Source organism: Ictalurus furcatus, chromosome 8 (genome assembly GCF_023375685.1).
Source record: "Ictalurus furcatus strain D&B chromosome 8, Billie_1.0, whole genome shotgun sequence".
NCBI classification, from domain to species: Eukaryota; Metazoa; Chordata; class Actinopteri; order Siluriformes; family Ictaluridae; genus Ictalurus; species Ictalurus furcatus.
Window position 1 is genome coordinate 13001789 of NC_071262.1, and position 23155 is coordinate 13024943.

Consider the following 23155-nt stretch of genomic DNA (forward strand, 5'->3'; position numbering starts at 1 on the left):
TTGGTTTAAATTCACTGATGGTGGCAGACCAAACAGATTTATTAAAAGCATGAACATTTGAATAATTATTAGTGACATGAGGCTACATTTAGCTGACAGGACACGGGCTGAATGGCGATGCATGGAGGCCCATTCAGAGGTAGTTTATAACATTGCAATGCGTTAGCGTCGTTAACAAATAACTGGCTTTCGCAAACATTACATGGAGCATAATGTTAGCTGGTTTCACGGCTACAATGCCAGCTGCCTCAAACAAACATAATATAGGACCGTCTTTCAGGTGCTTCGCCAAATTCCAGGTATTTCCTCGCTTTGTTTGAAATGAACGATAGCATCGGCTGCACACCGGAAACCGATACTAGCTTTCCTCTCTTTTCCTCTCAACGAGTCGGGGTTAGCTAAACTTGTTAAGCTAAGCTAAACTTCTGTAGTTTTTCCCGTGTGCTTGTAGGCGTTCCTCTTCTTCTTCACTACTTGTGGACCGACTTGCGTGTATTTGCTGCCCCCTTCAGGTCTGGAAGAATCGCAACCTCGGTACTTTCGTTACAAACGTTACAAACGCTGCAAACGCTACTGCAGAAAAACAAGTACCGTCACGTTTTAAGAATATTGGTACCGAAGTATCGGTTCTCGTGACAACCCTAATATATATACACATAATAAAGAGCAATAGAGAGCGATAGACAGATTTAAAAATCTGTTTATTATTAGTCTTGGCTCAATGTGGTGCATCCTCTATACCGGTGGTTCTGAACCTTTTTTGTGAATTCGACCTACTTTTAAGAATGACATTGTTTTTGTTTTACAATATCTTCTTAGTTTTACATTCTAACCTGTTTTTACACACCTCATGTTCAACCCCCAGACATGCTTCCTCACAGGATTTTCCAGTCAGATTTATTCCTCTCTATAGGACAGCACTGTCTCTGGCTACTACATGATGAACACCATATGGCACCGACCGCTCGTGTCCGTCACTCATGCTCAGTGTAGCGTGGGGTTCCTGTTCACACCCCAACACCAATATTTCCCTCACACTCTGCTGCTACATATGCCCATCTTCATGTAAGATCTGGACTAAGTCATCGTACATCAACATCTTGTCAGTATTTCAAGTCGGATGCTTGCACTGTTCCTGTAAGGAGTTCGATGATTGCCATCTAAATCAAAGATAGTGAAAAGTGAGCTTTTTCCTGTTGTATTAATGGCTTACACTATGCCTGATTAATTTGATATGCCTCTGAGGGAGTATTCTCCCATGCGCTGTTCCTCTGATGTCTAACTCATTCAAGTCAGTTTACAGAGTGTTTATAGCATCGTATATCGACACAAAACTCTGCTCCTCTTAGAAAGATGGTATAGCTTAAACAGTCCCTGGGTTTTTTATTTTTTTACGGGGGGAGGGGATTAGTGAAAGTATAAGGTACAAGAAAGAGGGGAAGCTAGAAATTTAGTAAGACAGAATGAGAAATCAAGAAAACCAGAGCGGGTGGTCAGAGTCAGGTCATCTGTCGACAGCTTGGCTAGCTCCCTGTGATCTCCGGTGGCAGCTGCTCAGCCAAATGAGATTGTCCTGCAGATTACAGGGTGTGTGTCAGGGGCAGGAGAGATTGGGATGAGCTGGAAAAAATGCGTAGTATTATGGTAATGCTCGTAGACGGCTGCTAGAGCATTGCTTGTAGGCATACGCCTTTCTCTCCTTTCTACATCTGCCTCCACACTGTTGAAATATTCATTATCAGACTTGAGCCATTCCACTGAAACACAGACAGACTCCTGCTCTTTTGACTGCCAGTGTGAAGAACCATGTTTTGTAGCCTGCAATTGACAGGCAGAAAAAAAGGGATTTGAAGAGGCAAAATAGCAATCAGGAATGGCTGTGATTACGGATAATAGCTACAGGAGTCTATCTACAATTAACAAATTATAGTAATAGAGGAAATTTCGACAGTGGGAGGAAAAAACACCCAAGAAGCGACAGCTTGTCTCTTGACTCCACATGCATTTTATCTGTTTGTTTTTTTGGGTTTTTTTATTATTTAAATGTATAATCATGCATTATAATTTATGTATAATTTAACAATGGTGAATCCCTCCAGTGTGCAGAAATGAAAAGTAGAATGATTATTGTTAGAAAGTACCACTGCTACACATTGTGCTTAATAGGCAATATGGAAATCCCCAGAAATTATTTAATCCTTATTTATGGTACCTATTAAAATCATATTTACAGTAATGTCATCAGTGCTACTCGTATTCATACACATTCACACTCTAAATAATCAAATAAGCAAGTCATTTCAGCGCTAATTTTCAGTGTCCAGGCTGTTAACCTCGTTGTTGGAAAGGCTGTTCGGATCCGCTTGGAAGTGCAGTTGGATGGATATGAGAGACATTATGATGTTTATGATTTTTAATGATCTAATTATGTAGACAGCATTTGTGCTGCATAGCAGTGTTGCACCACCAGCAGTTTCCTAGCAACCAGTGTGATGGTAAAGTATTTCTCCCAGAGCAGTGCCATGGCTGATATACTCAGAGTTGAGGGGGAAGCTGCTATGTAACACTGAAAGGAAATCCTTAGTACTACGTACTGTGCGGTTTTGAGCATTTGCATGTGTGTGTGTGTGTGTGTGTGTGTGTGTGTGTGTGTTTTAGTATGCATGCAAGTTTGTGTGTATGCATAAATATGTATGTGGTGTTGAATATTTGTACATGACATGAGTAACATGCATGCTTATGATTTAAAAGGCTGCTGCATTGATGGCATGTCATCATGCCGTATGCATTCATGTATTAGGCTGATAAAGTGTAAATGTCACGAAGAACAGAGAGACAGAGCGACCCGATCACTGCTTTAATTGGAATGGTATTATGTGTAAACTCGGCTGGCCTCTAGGCTCGGTTTAATGCATTCAACCAAAAAAAAAAAAAAACACACACACATCCATCTGGTTCTACTGCTCTCTCTGCTTTTCTTCCCCCACTCTCTCAACCATCCAATCATAACGCTTCTTATTTCAGTCTTGTGGTTTACATCTTGGATAATGGTGCGACGGTATTATACTGCCAGCTTTGATAGTTCATTATTTAAAAAAAAAACAAAACAAAACAAAGAGTACACCACAGTACCCATGCTGTGTGTAACAGCTAGAGCAGATAAAATTCTTCACCTGTAAAGAGATTTTCTTTCAGCGAATGTAAGGCTTGCAGATGGTTCACCGTGCAAATCCTATTACCGTGAACACTTTAAGACAGTCCCATCTGGCAGAACTGTACAAACAAACAGCTTTTTGAATGCATGGCAATGGAAATAACCATCCCACACACACACACACACACACTTAACCTTCCACACCATTAACAGCCTGAACAAAATGTGCTCGTTTTACCAGAATCAGGACAAAATCAATAAGGAGGTATTGATAGACCATGCCATGGCTTTTGTCGATCAGTGTCCAGTACGTTTGTTAGTCTGTAACATCAGACTTTAGGAGGCTGCATGCACCTGAAGGCAGGCATCGAGACGCGCCCCTAGGTCAGGCTATTACTAAATATCAATACAAGAAATTGGCCATGACGTAAATATCATGATGGCGTAATTGTTCCCCGTGTTGTGTGGTGCTGCCTTGATGCACATCGCTGCATGGCCAATCGTCTCCCTGAACCTCGAGCTTTTCACAAGGCCTCATAAAGGAACATATTTGCTCAGTCATTCGATATGTGTTTTAATTTATTTGAAAATAAATCCCTGTAGTTTTTATCATGTCAGATGTCTGTGTTGGGGGGGGGGGGGGCGGGAATATGGAACATCACGACTGCATGACATACTACTGAGGAAAGTGGCTGCCTTACATTGAGTTATATGCTGCAAGTCAACTCAAGTGGCTTTATTGTCATTTCAAGCATATACAGCTGGGAGAGTACACAGTGAAACGAAACAACGTTCCTCCAGGACCACGGTGCTACATAAAACAATGCAGAACTACACAAGACGACACAGAACTAAATAAGATCTACACATTTCTACATCAAGTGCACGTGCAAACGTATGAAAGCAGCACAAGACAGTACAGTAAGTACTAGAACAGGAATAATAGACACAGTAAGAAACAGTGTAGCGCTGACAGTTTTAGTGTGGAAGTGTCCGATATATCAGGTAGTGCAAAAGAATAACAATGTAATCAAAATGCTGTTAATGTAAACATAACACGTAACTATGACATAGTATTCAGCAGATAAGATTATACCATATATGGACATAGCAGTTATTGGGGTAGCAACCAGGTAGAGAGTATAGTAGTGACATGATTAAATTAAATACACAATTTTTATAAATACGGTCACAAGAACATTCAGCTCCCCTGACTGTATATCGAACCCAGGCCACAGCGGTGAGAGCGCCAAATCCTAGACCCTAGGAACATAATGTTCCTCCTAACATTATGATTGAAATGGCTCAAAGCAGTGAAAGCACTGTAGACAGAGTGTAGGACATGTGCTGAAGACATGAGCATGCTTAGGAAGGTTGTAATTAAAGCGCTACCGCTGATCTTAATCTGCCTCTACTGCTTCATTTCCGATTTCTTTCTAATTACATGGTGCATATAGCCTGAATCTTTATTCACGCTCACTGCATTTCTTTTCCGCCTTGTTTCAGCCATTGTCTTTTTCTCGATTGTTTTCTATCCCGTCCCTCCCTCCATCTTTTTATAGTCAGACAGAAAAGATACCAATCCACCCTGTTGATCATTAGAAAAATGTCAGGTGGGATTTATCATCAGCTGTAGCTTCACCCTTTATTGACAGAAAATTATTGATTTTTGCCACACTGTTTAAATAATGATAAAGGTTGTGTTCAGGGTTGAGGCAGGCTGAAGAAAAGCTGCCGTTTTTTTTTTTTTTTAAAGAATTTTGTGTTTTTGAAACATTTGCATGTGTATGCAGAACATTTGAAACAAGGCTTTTGTTTAAAATGGTTTGTTCACTGTTTACATTTAAATAAAAATGTAGGTTATGCGACTACCACTGTAGTTCACAAATTAAGCCAGCAACATGTCATAGACACCACTAAATTGGTAGTCATCTAGCTCTGGACAAAAATAGAGAAAAAACATTATTTTTTTCAGATTTGCAGAACAGAGGATAAATGACTTTCTCTGTGTTACTATTGACTCTCTTTTACTTGTTTTGTCCCATACATTCATTCATCGTTCACTCATCTTCAGTAACCGCTTTATCCTGGTCATGTGGAATTGTGGTGGATCTTGGGAACACTGGGCACGAGTTGGGAATACACCCTGAGTGAGACGCCGGTCCATCGCAGGACATCATGTGCACGTATTCACACACTCATTCATACATTGGGCCAATTTATGGTAGCCAATCCCTCCAGGATTTTATGATTTTGGGAATCGCAGAAATGAACGCAAAATCTTGCAATTTTTTTAAATTACCGCAGATTTGGGCCAAGACGCATCGTGTGTCGTCATCACAACGCGCATTCAGCCAAAGCCCTCTTCGATTCACGTGCGTCGAACATGAGTACAGCAAAAACATCTAATTTACCAACAAACATCACTGCTAAAGACAATTTCGTGCAACTGAAATTTTGCCAATTTGAGTAGTTTTTCACAAGAAAAATGTCCGTAAGTTCCACCACAAATTTTTTTAAAAGCCACAGCAAAATCAAGCATTTTTGGCCGCAATAATCACAGAAAAACACTTGTACGGTCTGAGTAAACACTCCACCTACTGGCATGATTTTTGGGAGGTGGGAGGAAACCAGAGAACCTAGAGGAAACCCACAAGGACATAGGGAGAACATACACAGAAACTCCATAGACAATAACTCGAGCTTAGGATTGAACTGGAAACCATGGAGCTGTGAGGCTGCAATGCTACCCACTGCACCACTGTGCCACCGTTCTCTCATTATACATATTTTGGCAATATGCTTACACACTCCAGGTTTGTTTTTGTGATTTACATTTATTAAAATCTAGCTGTTCAATTTGTGTAGTTAATAGCATCTTATTCACCAACCTCTTGATTTCTAATCAGGCAAACTTTAATTTCTTTTTTCACCATTTCCATCAAGTCCTGTGAGTACGTATAGGGAAGGGGGGTTGCCATATTTACCTTAACACCTTGGATGGGACACCAGTCTATCCCAGGACCCCATGCACACACACACACACACACACACACACACATACTCACACACACACACATATATACACTTATTCACTTCTACAGGTAATTTTAGAGTTGCCAATGCACTCAATGGCATATTTTTGGGAGAATGTGAACGACTATATTTTGTTGTAAGTTAGGTAAAATATACACCGATCAGCCAGAACATTAAAACCACCTGTCTAATATTGTGTATGTCCCCCGTGTGCCACCAAATCAGCTCTGACCCGTTGAGTCATGAACTCCACAAGACCTCTGAAGGTGTGCTGTGGTATCTGGTACCAAGACGTTTCCAAGGATCGGACTTCCATGGATTGGACTTGTTTGTTCAGCACGTCCCACAGACGCTTGATCGGATTGAGATCTGGGGAATTTGGAGGCCGAGTCAACACCTTGAACTCTTTGTCATGTTCCTCAAAGCGTTCCTGAACAATTTTTTGCAGTGTGTCAGGGTACATTATCCTGCTGAGAGAGGCCGCTGCTATTCGGGAATACTGTTGAAATGAAGGGGTGTAGTTGTTTTACAACAATGTTTAGGTAGGTGCTAAGTGTCAAAGAATGCCAGGACCCAAGGTTTCCCAGCAGAACATGGCACACAGCATCACACTGCCTCCGCTGGCTTGCCTTCTTCCCATAGTGCGTCCTGGTGCCATCTCTTCCCCAGGTAAGCGACACACACACACCTGGCCGTCCACATGATGTGAAGAAAACGTGATTCAACAGACCAGGCCACCTTTTTCCATTACACCATTGTACCCCATGGTACAATGCACAACCCCATACATAGCAAGCTGTGATGCACTGTGTGTTCTGACACCATCTATCATAGCCACCATAACTTTTCCACCAATTTGTGCTACAGTAGCTCTTCTGTGGAATCGAACCAGACGAACTAGCCTTCTCTCCCCATGTACATCAATGAGCCTTGGGAGCCCATGACTCTGTCTTCATTTCACTGGTTGTCGTTTCTGGACCACTTTTACTATGTACTAACCACTGCATACCAGGAACATCCCACAAGACCTGCTGTTTTGGAGATGCTCTGACCCAGTCGTCTAGCCATCACAATTTGGCCCATGTCAAAGTCGCTCAGATCCTCACACTTTACCTGCTTTCGACACATCAACTTCAAGAACAGTTCACTGTTCACTTGCTGCCTAATATACAGGTGTCATTGTAACGAGATAATCAATGTTATTCACTTTACCTGTCCGTGGTTTTAATGTTATGGCTGATCGGTGTATAAAGATTACTTAAACCACATAATCTCCATCTGTCTGGAATTATAATTGGTAGTATACAGAAGCTGTTTGGAATTCATGTCTTAAAACAAAGTGTTTTCCGAACAATTTTGTAGAAGATTTTATGGTCCACTAAAACTTGACGGGATCATTACTTTATTGCATTCTTAACCGCACTAACGTTACCATGCAGTGTCTGAGCACTGATAAACCTGGCCTGCATTCACTGTTGGAGATCTGTGCATGACTTTATTCTATTTACAAGGCCACAGTATGCTTAATACACCATAAACCAGTGCGCATACTCATTTCATCCAGCAGACACTGTCACAGCTAAACGTGCATGCAGTGAGCAATAATTTAACAAACATACAGTGTATCTGTTAAATGTGGCAGTGTGTGCAATTTTGAATTGCAAATCAGATTCTTTATAGGCAGTGCCACCAGGCAGATTAGCGCAAGTAAAATATGCAGAAGACTACAGCTTTAAAGAACGAGTCTTATATTAAAAGCATCATGCAAATGAAATCGTCCGAGAGTTAGAGCGCCAACGGCAAGCTCCATAATCCAATTAATCAGTGTCTGGTCTGCGATCACTTTTTTTTAAGGAGGGGCACTGTACTAAAAAGAAATCTATCTGAAATCTATGGATTCTGTTTTTTTTTTCTCTTCTTCTTTTCATTGTCATCTGTGCCGTTTAATTTTTTTCTGTATTTTCTCTTAAGTGAAAATGTGCAGTAATTATGGCCGTGCGTGTAAAGCTTACAAGAACCCTCCAGTAAAACAAAGCCTAGTATTGTATTTATCGTGGATGGTGGAGCCATCTTTATGTAATGTATACGAGAGGATGGCGAGATCATCAGTAAATCACTTTACCTTGGTCAGGGTTGCAGTGGACCCCGAGCCTATCCAGGGAACACTGGGTGCGAGGCGAGTATACACTCTGGATGGGACACCAGTCAGAACACCATGTACACACACACACACAGGGGCAAGTTAGCATAGCCAATCTACCTACTGGTAAATTTTTGGGAAGTGGTAGTGGAAACAGAGAACATGTAAAACTCCACACAGACAGTAACCCAAGATCAGGATCAAAATGACCCTGGATCTGTGAGACAGCACCACCATGCCTCTGCGCTTGGACTGTGTGACTGAAATTTCCCAAAATAAACAATGAATGATCCTATATTCCCTAAAAGTGTGAAAGTGTGCTGCTGGCTGCAAGACAGTTCTTGACTGAATCCCAAACGAGTATGAAATGATTTCAGCTACATCCTCTGTAGTGCACTCGGTGTGTGTGTGTGTGTGTGTGTGTGACTGGGCCGTGGTGAAGCACTGAGGAGCATCTCATATTGCCACGTGCTGTCACTTCAGTGCTGGACAGCGCCGCGGTGAGTGGGCGGGGCCCCTCGGGCACGGCGGGGGGGGTGTAGGGGGGGCGTGTTTCCTGCACCCTTTTTTCTTTACTCTTTCACTTGCGGATAGGATACCAAAAAAACGGATGCCGTCTCCACTATCGTATTACAATTCGCATTAGATGAGCTAAAAGCATCACATGCGACAGCTATAGAAGCTATAGGATCTGACGCGGTAACTCCGCCCCCTCCGCACTCCAGAAGCTGGAAAATCCCGTCTTAACTCAAATCCTCATTTCCGCGTGCTGTGCCCTTCATTCACAACGCTTCGTGCTGCTTCTTCCAGGCTCTTTTTATTATTATTATTATTGTATTGGCCTATTATTATTATTTTTATGTCAAGCCGGATTTACCGGTTCATGTCGAAGTGGTTCTCTGCTTCTTCACTTAAAGATGAATTGCTGATCTGCTCGTGCTGTGTGCCTGATCTAACCGCACACCGCCGCGTGCTGCTTTGATCACCGGCTCTCCAGTGGATGCTCCCCCGAGGCAGAACGACCTCCGCCGCCCGTCCCAGCTGATAACTCTCTCGCATTCCCGTCAGATGCGGTAGACATGAGAAGCAGCGCGATGGAGCCGCTGATTGCATGCTGATGTTTGCGTCCACGATGGATTCTTGTATGTCCGCCTTAAGCTTCCGATTTAACCGCATCCTAAATGGAGGAGGAGAGTGACAACCGCAAGATCAACAACAGCTTCCTTCGGGATCACAACTATGCAACAGAAGGTAAGTAGAAAGGAACTGAATTTGTGGTGCGTTGGAATAATGATCGGGTATGGGCAGGGCGACATGGATTAAAAGTCAGGCATGTACTGTAGCCTACATGTTGCGCACACACACACACACACACACACACGACCCCGCCTTGTTTGTACACGTCTCTCTTAATATGGTGAAGAATCTGCACGGGTGCACATAGTTCCGGATAACATCTGCGCCATTGCATGGGTTGTGCAGTGTGCAGGTCACAATCTTGTGCATGTGGGATTGAAGCTGTAAGGGGGGGGGGGAAATGGACTAGAATGGCTATCATATGGCTCGTTTTTTCACATTGCGATCTTGGGTGTCACTGTGTCACCATTCAGCTTTGGCAGAGTGACTCAGATGTTGCATTGCAGAGATTTAGCGGCTGTGTTTGCGTCGACACTCAGACACTCTGGTATGAACGGAGAGGAACGCAGTCTGGATCAACTCTGAGCTAATCTATGAATAACCTAGATGATGCAGTAGATGATGATGATGATGATGATGATGATTTGCTGATCAGGTGATGGTGGTGATTTGAAATGACTTATTAATTAGGCATTATGATGATAATTGAGAGCAGATATCCAGTCTTTCATAAAAAAAGAAAGAAAAAAGATTACATTGTGGTTATATTTGCTATGATTATGTGATTAAAGGCAAAGAGAGCACTGTCTAGAAGAATCTGGATGTTGCAGACTCACAGGGCCTGTCTCAAATGCCAGAAATCAATATCCTGTCTGTGGAATATTTCTGTCTGCATTATAAGTAAACCATCGTCATGATCATCTTCCTCATATTCTTCATCATCATCATCATCATCATCATCATCGTCGTCGTATTTATCCTGGTCAGGGTCTCGGTGAGCATGAGGTGGGGACACACCCTGAATGGGACGCCATCGCAGGGCATCATACTCACACACTGACACACTCGTTCACATGTAGGGATAATTTATCCACCTTGGAGAAACTGGACATGGAAACTGGAAATCCACATGGACACGGGGAGTGCACGTTGAAACTCCACACAGACAGTAACCTGAGCTCAAATTGGAATTCTTTTTTTTAAAAGAAAGATTTTTAAATCAGTCCAAACAGGATTTCGGAGAGCTTTTTTTTTTTGTCATTGTTGCGACCAAAAATGCTTGATTTTGCTAAGGCTTTTGCAAAAAATTTGCGAAGCAATTTGCAGAGTCTTTTTGTGTGGAATCGGCGAAATTGCAACTGTGTGAAATTGTTCTGCACGGTATTTCGCAGCGATGTTTGTCGTTAAATGAGACTTTTTAGTCTCGTGAATCACATGACGCCTCTTGGCCCATATCTGCAGCAATTTTGAAAAATTGCAATGTCCTCCGAATATTGTGGAGTTTGCTCGATTTTGTGTTCATTTCTGCGATAGTAAAATCCTGGAGGGACTGAGCAATTCTCCTGCATTAGCGTTCTCTTAAATTGGCAGTAGGTCTCAAATTCGATTGAGAGTTTTTGTGACAGAAGTGTGAAAGTGGATGCCGACCAGCATATTTCCATGCAAGTGTCCTCTTGCCTTGCAGAGAGTTCAGAGGAGGTCAGATCATTGGTCCTTACCCAGCAGTCCTTCCTAGTCATTGATTAATAGCGTTGGGAGCTTCTGTAAAACCGAGCCAGTGGAAAGATGCAATCAGCAGCCTGCAAGCTCAGAAGCGCTCCGTTTATGACCCCTCTGAGGGCCCCGGGCCAGTCTGTAAATCAGACTTGTAACTCACAGTCGCACACATACATGCACAGCATGAGCAGCCTGCACCCCACAGGCTCTAAATGCCCTGTGCTGTCTGTCTGAGGCATATGCACGCTGGTACTAGTTTGTAGTAGGAATTAAACATTGAATACGCATTAGAGGTTGGCTACATTAAGGAGAATATAAGATAAAGACAGTAGCTGCTTCTAGAAACTACACTATAGGTGGGGTCAGTCTGTATACAAGGTCAGTCTGGAGGCTGGGCATTGTTCTGAGTAGAAAGTTTAAAAGGTCCAGGTCCCAATCCTCACAGCTAAATTTACTCTTGCATACCGGGATCATTCATTTACCCCCCTGCCCTTATTCTCTGTAATGAGACATAAAGATGTTTCCAGTGTACTAATTACAAAAGGCGCAGGCATTATAGCGGTCAGCTCATTCCTCTGTAGTATACATCCATTTCCTGGTGCATTTGATGACTTTTAATATACTTATTCCATGGAGTACTCGCATAATAATAGACTGAGAGTCCAGAGAGTGACCAGTTTTACGTCCTCCTCATCCCCCATTTCTGATATCAGCCCCTATGTGCAGTGATTTCCAGACTGGACAACTAATACGATGATGGTATCTCCCCAATGTGGACGTCCTGAGGCTGTGGATGCCTCACGTTATAACGACGTGGACACGTTGTCCTTAATGCTATAAAAATATTCACAGAGGCTCTACTGGATTTTTTTAGGAGGGCGCCCTAGATTGAAGTGATGGAAGAATTCTCTGGTGAGATCGCTCATACTGCAGTGTAATTCACTGGAGATTTGGCTGTACACACAAAGATAATTGCTTGTATTGCTCTTTAAGATGATAGAATATGATCATTCTGATTCAATTGACCTTTCTCTGCGCACACAATCGATGCAAGTGGCCCGATGACCTAATAGGGCGAGCTTGCAAAATTCCCCCTTCAACATGTGCACACCATACTGTCTAATTTACTAAAGTGCCACAGTCCAGGTAATTCAATTTCATGAGGTAACTTTGTAACCCCACTAGTGGTTTCTTAAGTCCCAGACCTAATAAAGTACTGACAGGCATCCCATAGGGTTCAGAGGGTAAAAATGAGGTATGTAAATGTGTCTGAAATTACCAGTATGCCCTCTATTAACGTTTCCTTCTTGTATTAGACAGTGAAGAAACGTCAGATTATCACGTGATTATGGGGGGGGGACATTTTACATATTGCCTAAGTGTTAATATTTAATGAATGACCTCTAAAAGCTGTGTTGATTTGAAGTAATAAAAATAAATTATTTCAAATATTTGCTTTTGTAATAGATCCTAGGATATTAATTCCTCCAAATGATAGTCATGGGAGTCATTGGAGCTTTCTCAGTGGCAACATATGCACAGAGCACTGCCACTTTTTGCATTTGTAAGGTAGGATTAATTTGGCAACGTGGGTGACACATTAATAAAAGCCGGATCTGCAGCATGCTCACCCAGAAATAAAATCTTGGCGCCGGGGGAGGCAAACTTTCAGCCATGCTCCAGAAGTACTAGAATGAATGAATGAATGAATGAATGTAAGCTACGAAAAAACCTATTTTGCGCAAACTTTCAAATTCACTAACATATATGTGCTAGTGTAGTTCATTAGTCTACATAATTGAATAGATGTGGTGGAACACATCTAATTAACAATAAGATACAGCTTGCTTTTCATATTTTCTCTCTGTGTATGTGTCTCTTTCATGCGATCATGCTCTTGTTCTCAGAATATGCCGTAGTAGTGCGTTATTATCCGAAGAAGACATTGGGTACCAGCCCATCGCGGGGCGCAACCTCACACACATTCACACACTACGGACAATTTGGAAATGCCAGTCAACCTACAATGCATGTCTTTGGACTGGGGGAGGAAACCAGAGTAATCAGAGGAAACCCCTGAGGCACGAGGAGAACATGCAAACGCCGCGCACATAGGGCGGAGGCGGGATTCGAGCCCTCAACCCTGGAGGTGCGAAGCAAACAAGCAAACCACTAAGCCACCGTGCCTCCCTGTATTCAATGTTAATTTAAGCAAAGATTATTTAAAAAAAAATAGAACCAACAATAGTTCGGGTCAAACGATATATTTTGAAATGGTGGGAGGATGTAATCATTCCCATGCCTGATGGTTTCTACAGTAATGGTGTCAATGTGACATTTAAATTGATACAAATTTCCATATTTCTTATTCTGCCACGTGGAGGCTCAGAGGATGGAGACACCAGTACAGACTCAACGCGCTTCATTAGCATAAGAGAGATGCCATCAGAATGACATTTGGCTAATAGTGGCAGGATTGATGTGGTGGTGCTGTTAAGGAGGCTCGACTTTCATCTTCATTTGTGCTTGGTGGGCTTAATTGCCCAAAACGCTTACATGCTTACATATCTCGTCATTCTGATGCTTGTGCTAAACAACCTGCTTTCTGATTGAGAACATCCTGAAAACTGGATTTGCAGCTGTACTGCTAATGCCATCATCAGTTGCCTCACAGACATAACATCTATAGCATATATGGCTTGACAGAGATGGATTCGCAGCGTGGGAGTGTAATTTGTGCTGCAGGAGAAAAGAATTTCGTGAATGGGGAAAATGATCATGACAAAGGGTAGTGCTTCCTTTATATATGTAAAAGCAATATAACGTTAATTAAAGACCTTCAGTATTATACTAATAGGTGGGGGCATGGTGGCTTAGTGGTCGGCATGTTTGCCTTCTACCTCTGGGGTTGGTGGATTGAATCCTGCCTCCACCCTGTGTTCTCCCCATGCCTTGGGGGTTTCCTCCGGGTATTCTGGCTTCCGCTTTCCTAAAGGCTGATTGGCATTTCCAAATTGTCCGTAGTGTGTGAATGTGTGTGTGCGTGCCCTGCGATGGCTTGGCACCCCATCCAGGGTGTGCCCTGGGATAGGCTCCAGGCTCCCTGGGAAAATGGATGAATGGATTATACTAATATGCCAGTGATTAAAGGTCAGTGATAGAAGGGGTTATGTATTGTGTAACTGGTATAATGCTAACTGAGCCACACTATTTAGTATTAGTTGAGCAATTTATTGTATAGCAGTATAAGTACTCCTTTAACATAGTTGATTAAGGGAGAACCGTTGATTACTTTCCAAACGGCTGAACACAGCTCTATTAATGCCCAGTTTGTATATTAATTCAAGCTGTCAAAAACCTTAATGCGTTTCAAATAAAATAATGCAATTTTGTCCATTTCATTTAATCAGTGCAATTTAATTTCTTCCTCCCGTAGTTTAATAAGGCGCAGGTATTGGATCGTGTGATGTTTCTCCGCGTACATCTGAACATTTGGTTGGTGGTCTCCAAAGTAAAAACTCAAAAAAACAAACAAAAAAAAAACAGTTTTCAATGAGCTATAGTGTATGAGCTGTAGTGTAACACAGCACTGATACACCAGCAATTTTTAGCCCCAGTTTCATTTCATTGTATCTAGCCAAGTCTTAAAAAAATGAGCTAATGAAATATTAATTAACATGCATTACCGTTGTAGTTGGATATATATTATTAGATCTGTTTGAAGGACTGTTTGTGTACTGCTTTAAAATAGAATACATTATCGTAAAAGTATGATTAAAAGCGATGGATTACGTTTAAAACAAGGCTGAACAGCAGCAATATTAATGTAGATTAATACGCTACATTTCTTGTTCTTTTGCATGTTAATCTCTCTTTTCTACTCGGTCTAAGATGGAGTATTCTCAGTGAAGCTGCACTGGTAAAAATAGCAGCGCGGTCCCTCGGTGCTCAGAACACGGCCTAGACATGCAGACTGAGCACAGCTCGATGGGGGCTGATACAAATACACCCACCCATGCCAGCACAATTTACACCCCGGCTCTCACTCGCGGTTAATGCTCCACACTGTACAGAACTAGTGAGTGTTATTATTGATGCTATAAGCACAAGAGAGGTTTGGGGGGCTTGGGATGGAGGGGGGAGGATGATTGGGGGGGGGGGGGCAAAGTGCAGCAAACGAGACTGCCAACACAAATCTCCCCAGGCTATAGTTTAAGATTTTGGTCATAAAAAGAAATATCTCTTGAACCCAACGGGGCCACATTGATTATTCAGGAGAAAACTGTGAGGCGAAAATATTGCGGCTCAGAGCGAGAGAGGGAGCGAGAGAGAGAGCGAGAGAGGGAGGGTGCGGGGGGAGAGCACACAGAGAGGGTACACTGAATTTTTAACTCTGGGATATACCCCATATGGGAGCAATAACGAGAAATAAAATAAACAAAAAAACGGGTTTTATCTTGCCTGACCATTATGTCTGAAGAGTTGAACCCTGGTGAATGAACTAAGCAGGAGTGCTGTGTAGAGAAAAACACATTCACACTCGCATACACCTTTTTGTAGGAATCACAGTGGTACTCGTTTACTTCACCGCTTTCTCTCTCACTCTTTGTATTCAGTGTATATATTATACACTCCATTGTGTTTTGCACATCTGTGGGAAAATGATGTATCTATTAATGATGTGTGAAAAGAAGGCCAGTACGAGCTTTTACACAACCCCCTTCAGACACACCCACACACACACACACACACACACACACACACACACACACACACACACACACACACTCACACTCCTTGCACTATTCTACCATTTTTCCAAGAAACGGGGTTAATTGGCTTTTACTCTCCTCACTACACAGCAAAGTGTTGTTGAGACAGAGGCCCCACCTCTAGGAAGTGCAATAGAAAGCCAGCAGCCATGGTGTTTGGGATCAGCAGGTGGTAGAGATGATTACCCCAGTGTGCACTGTTCTCAGATCACGGCTTGTGTCTGCTGAAATGAGTCCAGACCTGCTGTGTTTGCTGGCCCTCCAGCTGCCCTTTATATCACTCCGCTTTTGAAATAGCCAGACATCGATTTGCAGAGTTGTCTGCTGATTGGAGAGTCAGTCGATATGCTCGATACATTTTACAAAACACACACAGCAAAGTAGCACAGCAGTCCAGTGGCTTTAACACGTGTTTGTTGTTGGGTGGATTAAGAGGAAACGATTGATTGGTTGATTTGGTATCATTTTCCGTTGTGAAAACCTCACAGGAGGATGTGATTGTGCTTGGATGATGAGAATAAAACTCCACTGAGCTCTTCTTCCCAACAAGAAAGCCATTGCTTTATGGATAGAAAGAGATAATGCACAGAAAGCAAATGTTATAAACTTTTTTGTTCACCAAAAGCTTCTAATAGTGCTTTTCCACCAGACAACGTGCTATAGCAAGGTATAGTATCAAATACAAGATCCTACATTTTGTCCATACATCCATCTTCCATACCGCTTATCTTACACAGGGTAACAGGGGAGCCTGGAGCCTATCCCAGGGAACTCTGGGCACATGGTGGGGAACACCCTGGACGGGGGGGCCAGTCCATTGCAGAGCACAATCGCACACGCATTCATAGACTATGGATAATTTGGAAACACCAATCAGCCTACAGCTCATGTCTTTGGATGGGGGAGGAAACCGGAGTATCCAGAGGAAACGCTCAAAGCAAAGGGAGAAAATGCAAACTCCGCGCACACAGGATGGAGGCAGGATTCGAATCCCCAACCCTGTAGGTGCGAGGCAGACATGCTTGAATGTACTACAGTTTTGAGTGTAAAACGAAAAAACACAAAATAAGCAAAATCTGCTTAACCAATTTTGCCTTAACAAATATGCAATTTTGGCCTTTTCTAACTAAAAGTGCAAAATTACAGAGCGGCCTTAATGCAAATATATGAATTAGCATCCACAATGTGATTTATTAAGTCTGAAACTTTGGGGATTAAAATGAAATATAGGTATTATATTTGCAGAAGTCCTCCATGTTTGCCTTACACCTCTGGGGTTGGGGGTTCGACTCGCACCTCCGCAATGTGTGCGCGGAGTTTGCATGTTCTCCATGTTTGGGGGATTTCCTCCCCCAGTCCAAAGACTGTAAATAGAACAGAAGGCTGGTTGTTATGGGCTGATTGGCATTTCCAAATTGTGGTGTGTGAAGGTGTGTGTGATTGTGCCCTGTGATGGGTTGAAACCCGTCCAGGGTGTCCCCAGCCTTGTGCCTCGAGTTCCCTGGGATAGGCTTCAGGCTCCCGCGACCCTGTGTACAGTAAGCGGTACAGAAAAAGGATGAATGGCAAAGTTGGTTTAACGGTGAAAAGGTTTATATTATTTAGATGTACTTAAACAAACAAACAAAAAATACACTCTTTCTTTTTGTATTCATGTTGCATTTTCACACAGTTTTAACTGGAGATATACTGTGTGACGAGGATTATTTCAGTTTCACTTGTCCAGGAATATAACTCGCTGCGGCTATTAAGAACAAACCCACACAAAAGCCTTGTGTACATATTGTTTCCTCCCTCTACTTTGTTTGTGACATAATTCCCATAATGATCTGTTTGTAAATCACTTGCAACATGCAATTTTTATCCCATTATGCAGACAAATTAGCTCATGCTATTTGGGATCTCACCAAGTCAGGACCAGGAATGGTGGTAGAAATGGTGAAGACCACTGCTTGGTCAAATGTAATCATTTAGATTTCGGTCACAAACTGGCACTATGACAGTATGACAGCCGTCATTTTGAAAAAAATACTGGCTAGCTTGAATCAGTTTTCTACTAGACAGCACAGCACATCAAGTCTCAGTAGTGTCTATGCTCCAAATCTCCATGTTGGCGGGTGTGTCTCTTTGCGCATGTGTGTTTGAATGGAATCTTCTTTGCAGCCTGATCCTTTGGACATGCAGAGCTCAGCAGAAGTGCTCTAATCTCAGAAACCATGGCCAAGGGTTAAGGGTGCTTCGCCACCCACCATCCTTCCAGCTTCCTTCTTAATACCTGCAATTCTGATTACACAACTAGATTTAAACAGAAGAATAAAAACGACACATTTCTTTGCATTGGATGGCTAACAATGGCGTAGGCTGGGGAATCATATGTGCCTGAATGTGTGGACGTGTTCCTGGTCGTGCTGTTGAGTATCAGCACACACACGGTGACCTACATACTGCAGTATCAGCTCCTCTCTCCTGGCACACTGCGGTGCTGGGGATCCACATGCTCTTTGCGTTGCGTGAGGGTTGACAATTCCCTCAAATCTCATCCATTTAGATTATCATATATATTCTTGTTTAATTTAGATGCCATGTCAGTCTCGCTTTTCCCTTCGCTAGTCCTCATTGCCTTTCCCAGGTCTGCGTTCCCCTTTGAGAACTCCATGATTCAATCATGTGCTTATTGTGTTGGCTCAAAGGCCAGGAAACTCAGTCTGTAAATACAATAGAGGGGAAAATAAATGGGGATTGGGGTCTGTTATGGTGCTTTGGGTTAGAAGGATGTTCTTTCACATTTCAGTCTTTTTTTTTTTCCCCCAGCTGCCTCTGTGATGGGGCGCCACCTATGATACATGTTCTACAGCCGGCAGCGATGCTGCGATAGGACAGGTTGGCACGGTAACCTACTTTATAGAGATGAGATGGTGCTGTTTCCGTCAAGATGGATCCGTCTTACCAAGACAGTATGCCATCATGTGACTTAAAAACCTTTGCCCTGGCTGCCTGAAGGATTTATACACATTGTGCAGTGCTGCACTACTATATCTCACTGTATTAGGCAACTTCAGAAAACGGGTCATTGAGGACACATGTTCATCAGTCATTAAACTGATAAGATCCGTAGGTCTAACATAAGCAGATCCCTAGTGTCTGATTTGCACATGTCTACCTTAAGGGAGAATAAGAGGGAATACCAGAGACATGGCAAGCTCATTATAGCTTTTAGTGATTACGCTAGACAGATGTGTTGATAATAAGGCATATCTGTATATCTGATCCAGCTCGAGGATGCAGCTTTTTCCCCAGCATTCTGATGGTGAAAGCACATTTAATGTAAGATCTGATTTGCATAGTGACTTTCAATTCTGCACTCATGCTGCCTGATGTGTGATCTCTGCATCTGTCTCTTTGTCTCTCCATCACCCACCTGGTTGAACAAAATACAGGCCAGATTCGTATAAATGACAGGATCAAGTAGCTCATACATTTATGCTTGCATGTGTGTAGAGGATTAAGGTTATGTTACATATTTGGATACTGGCTGGACATGGGATTCACATCATGCCTGTTTATATCCCCAGACATTCCCCAGTGTGTCCAGGAAACAGCAGGGCCCCTTGTGATAATCCTCTCAATCCTGCTTCCATCACCACCCGCATTTACACTCTATTAAACCCATAAAGCTGGTATCAGGCCTGAGTGAGCCTGCTTACCAAAGTAAAACCCCTCACAAAGGGATAGAAAAAAGAGCTAGATTTATATGTATAAGGTTTGTGCAATTACTGTATTATTGCAGCTGAGTTAGATCAACTGCAACAACATGGGAAACAAAAAAGAAGTATCTTAGAATGGCGAAGGTCAGTGCAGTCTGACGCTTTGATAACCAAATTGCAATCCCGCCAGGCCTTAAATGTCAATATATATATATATATATCATACCACAATTCTTGAAAGTATTTCTATGATACATGAATCATGATATTTAGGTTTGCTCACAAATTATAGCCATTTATACAATAATTGTATTTTTATGAAAAAAAATTAATAAAAAGTTATCATGGTATCAACAATATTTCAGAAAAACTCATTGAGATAATTTCTGACAATATCAAGATTATATCGTCATATTGTCCAGCCCTACTTGTACTAAAAAGGTAATCTGAGAGCATGGAAGGAATAAAAAAAGCCAACACTCATGGCTCTGAATGTTTTGACAGCACTCAAGCCACGAGCACTGAAGTCACACATCACGACGTAATACACTTCACCGAACCATGATGGAAGTGGTTTCCATGGCAACAGCTTCCCCTCATCCCCCATTCACCAAGCTTTAAATCCACTGTGGGGGTGTGAGTAGGAAAGCTCCTCTCTCTCTCTCTCTCTCTCTCTCTCTCTCTCTCTCTCTCTCTCGCTCTCTCTCTCTCTCTCTCTCCCTCTCTCTGTTACATTTGTGCTTCTCCATTTTTCATGAGCATACTACTACAGACACATTTACACTGAGCGAAATGATTATTCTGAATTTTTATTATTCTGTTCCATGCACATTTGTAATATCTGACTGGAGGCAGCCTTTTTAAACACTTTTTTAAGCCTACAACCTCGTGCGTCTTTTTCTAGAGAGTATAATGGCATATCTAAAAGGTGAAGCTGTACTTGCACTTGACTGGGGTGTGCAGCTGCGTGAAGCTGCTGATTTAACATTGGAGGTGGAAAGTTGGAAGTCTTCCTGTTCCTGAATTGTGGTTCAATCAACACCAAATAAACCGTTATTCCTTCTCTGCGTATTGTACAATGCGTAATTGTGTCTATATGAGCTAATAAAACACAGGGAAATTGGTTTTATTAAGCGTTTTTCAGTCATCAGTTTTGTTGGTGCTGGACTGGCTTGGAGATATATCATTTGGTGCTTGTGTGAAGGAGTACTTCCTTGACATTTCCTCGCTCTATTGGAATGAACAAACTCTCTAGAGGAACGTGGAAGGAAAATCCTGAAACGGCAACACTGACTCTATTGCATTGCCTGCTGAACTCTTGCTCTTAGGCAGTGCTTTGATTAAAAAAATAAAGGGGCGGGCGGGGGGGGAATATGGTCTGGTGAATTTTGCCTTGTGCAGGATGATTTGGAAGATTAAATTTCATGCTTCCCAGGTCAGGTCAGATCATCTGACAAGCCATTTTGAACCTATTTTCTGCAATATGGGTCACTAGGACAGTATTAAATATGATCAAGTAAGTCAGATTGCAGGTTTATATTTGGAGTTGCTTTGCTTCTGTGGCCTGCTTTGTAGACATCTGAATGCACAATACTACATTTGCACGGCATTAATATATTTATAACCCCTAAAGCTGGCACTCGTACTGAGTGCGCCTGCTTACCAAAATAAAGCCCGTGACAAAAGGGCTTCAGATTTATGTGTGGACTGCATCCTAATGCGGCACATGATGAAGTGCTGGATTACTAAAGAACAGCCTTACAAGTGTTTCGAGACATAACACTTTGCTTAATAACGTTACTCCTCCACGAAAAACGTCTCTTTATGTGGTGTAATCTGATTTGACTGAAAATGCTGCCAGTAGCTTCACTGTTCTCCGGTCAAATTGAACGCGGTACAGCGTAATTCTATCTTTGTGTGCCTGCTAGACAGTGGGAGTGCGTTTAAACTCTCACTCTAAACGTCTCTCACTCCCTCTCTTTCTCTCTGTCTGTGTTATGCTCTGTTGCAGCTGACATCATCTCTACGGTTGAGTTCAACTCAACAGGGGAGCTCTTGGCCACTGGGGACAAGGGAGGACGTGTGGTGGTTTTCCAGAGGGAGCAGGAGGTAAATGCCTGAATGAGCACGGGTCATCCTGGACGTTCTCCTGCAAATGCTGCACTGTTATGATATTGTATATCACTGTATATTATTATATTTTCCATGTATAAACGATTGTGATCAGAGCCTCAAAATCCTTTCCCTGAGTGATTTACTATTACTACCTAAAGTACTTGTAGTAATGCAATTAATCTAGTAACAAATAGTCAGTATATAACGTATGTGTATCAAACAACAAACCCGAAAAACACAAAAGGGGACGTTTGTCTTACTTTTCTGTTTTAGCAATTTCCACCTCTATTGATTCTTTTGGCTGACAGGAAACCGCTGTAATTTGCTATGTATTTATTGACTACAAATACATTTACATGCTGCATTACGACCGACTGCGACAGAAAGCCCAGTGCTGCATTATGTTTCATTCAGTTTGTAGCTACTCGATTCGACGTCCTGCATCCATCCAGTCAGTAATGTTTATTGACTACAGTTTAGTGCCAAGTTCAGCTGCAGCAATCAGAGAGATTTGATTGCACTTTCTCCGTCTCTCATCTAGAGTAAGAACCAGCCTCAAAGGAGAGGCGAGTACAACGTTTACAGCACATTTCAGAGCCACGAGCCGGAGTTTGACTACCTGAAGAGTCTTGAGATTGAGGAGAAGATCAACAAAATAAGATGGCTGCCCCAGCAGAATGCGGCTTACTTCCTTCTCTCCACCAATGGTGAGTTGTGGAAAATGGGCATCACATTGGGTTTACACGAATTATTCGGTCCACCAATAGGAGGACAAAGTAGTATGATGTGAAACTCAATGAGACTGCTACAAATACGCTAGTGGCAATGGTGAAATGAAAACAAAACATTTTCACAGTACAGTATGGCTGCTAACCAAGGTTACCAAAGGTGTTTTTTTTTTTCAAGCCCTTAGTGCTCAAGTGAAGTCGTCATCATCATAACCTATGAATGAAATTCTGGCATAAACTATAGTATACATGTACATTGTGTTCCAGTCAGAAGGGGGCTAACTAGCAGCTGCTAATAGAGTCAAATGTATATTAGCGATTCATCATTTGAAAATAAGTCATCTGTCTGAGTTGACTCTTTCAGGTGAAGCATATATGAGCATATATTTCTTTAGACATAAGCAATGCTGTTCCACCTGCAGTGTAATTTAATCAAATTGCTTCCATGGAAACCTCTTTTGTGAGAGGTGAGGTGTGTATTTGACTCTCAACCTGATCGGAAAGGATCTGCTGCACTGCTGCTTGTTAAAGATGTACTGCATGTAGTCAGGTGTATTAGCAGAGATGATTATCAGCACAAATTAATCTTTGCCAAGCAAACAATTTTAGGCATAGTTAAGCAAACAAGAACAATTACTGCCCAAAATATTATT

The 23155-nt window shown here is 42.2% G+C and overlaps 1 protein-coding gene across 4 annotated transcripts in view; it reads left to right on the forward strand.

The window, feature by feature from the left end:
• Window positions 1–23155, forward strand: part of LOC128611412 (serine/threonine-protein phosphatase 2A 55 kDa regulatory subunit B beta isoform) — a 60760-nt gene that overhangs the window by 21081 nt on the left and 16524 nt on the right. For 3 of the 4 annotated variants that reach the window (XM_053630892.1, XM_053630893.1, XM_053630894.1), the window contains 2 exons: window positions 21671–21768; window positions 22316–22481. In XM_053630892.1, the coding sequence (XP_053486867.1) occupies window positions 21671–21768; window positions 22316–22481 (264 nt within the window). Of the gene's footprint in view, window positions 1–9045; window positions 9582–21670; window positions 21769–22315; window positions 22482–23155 lie in introns of those variants that run through there. The other variant, XM_053630895.1, reaches the window with a different exon arrangement.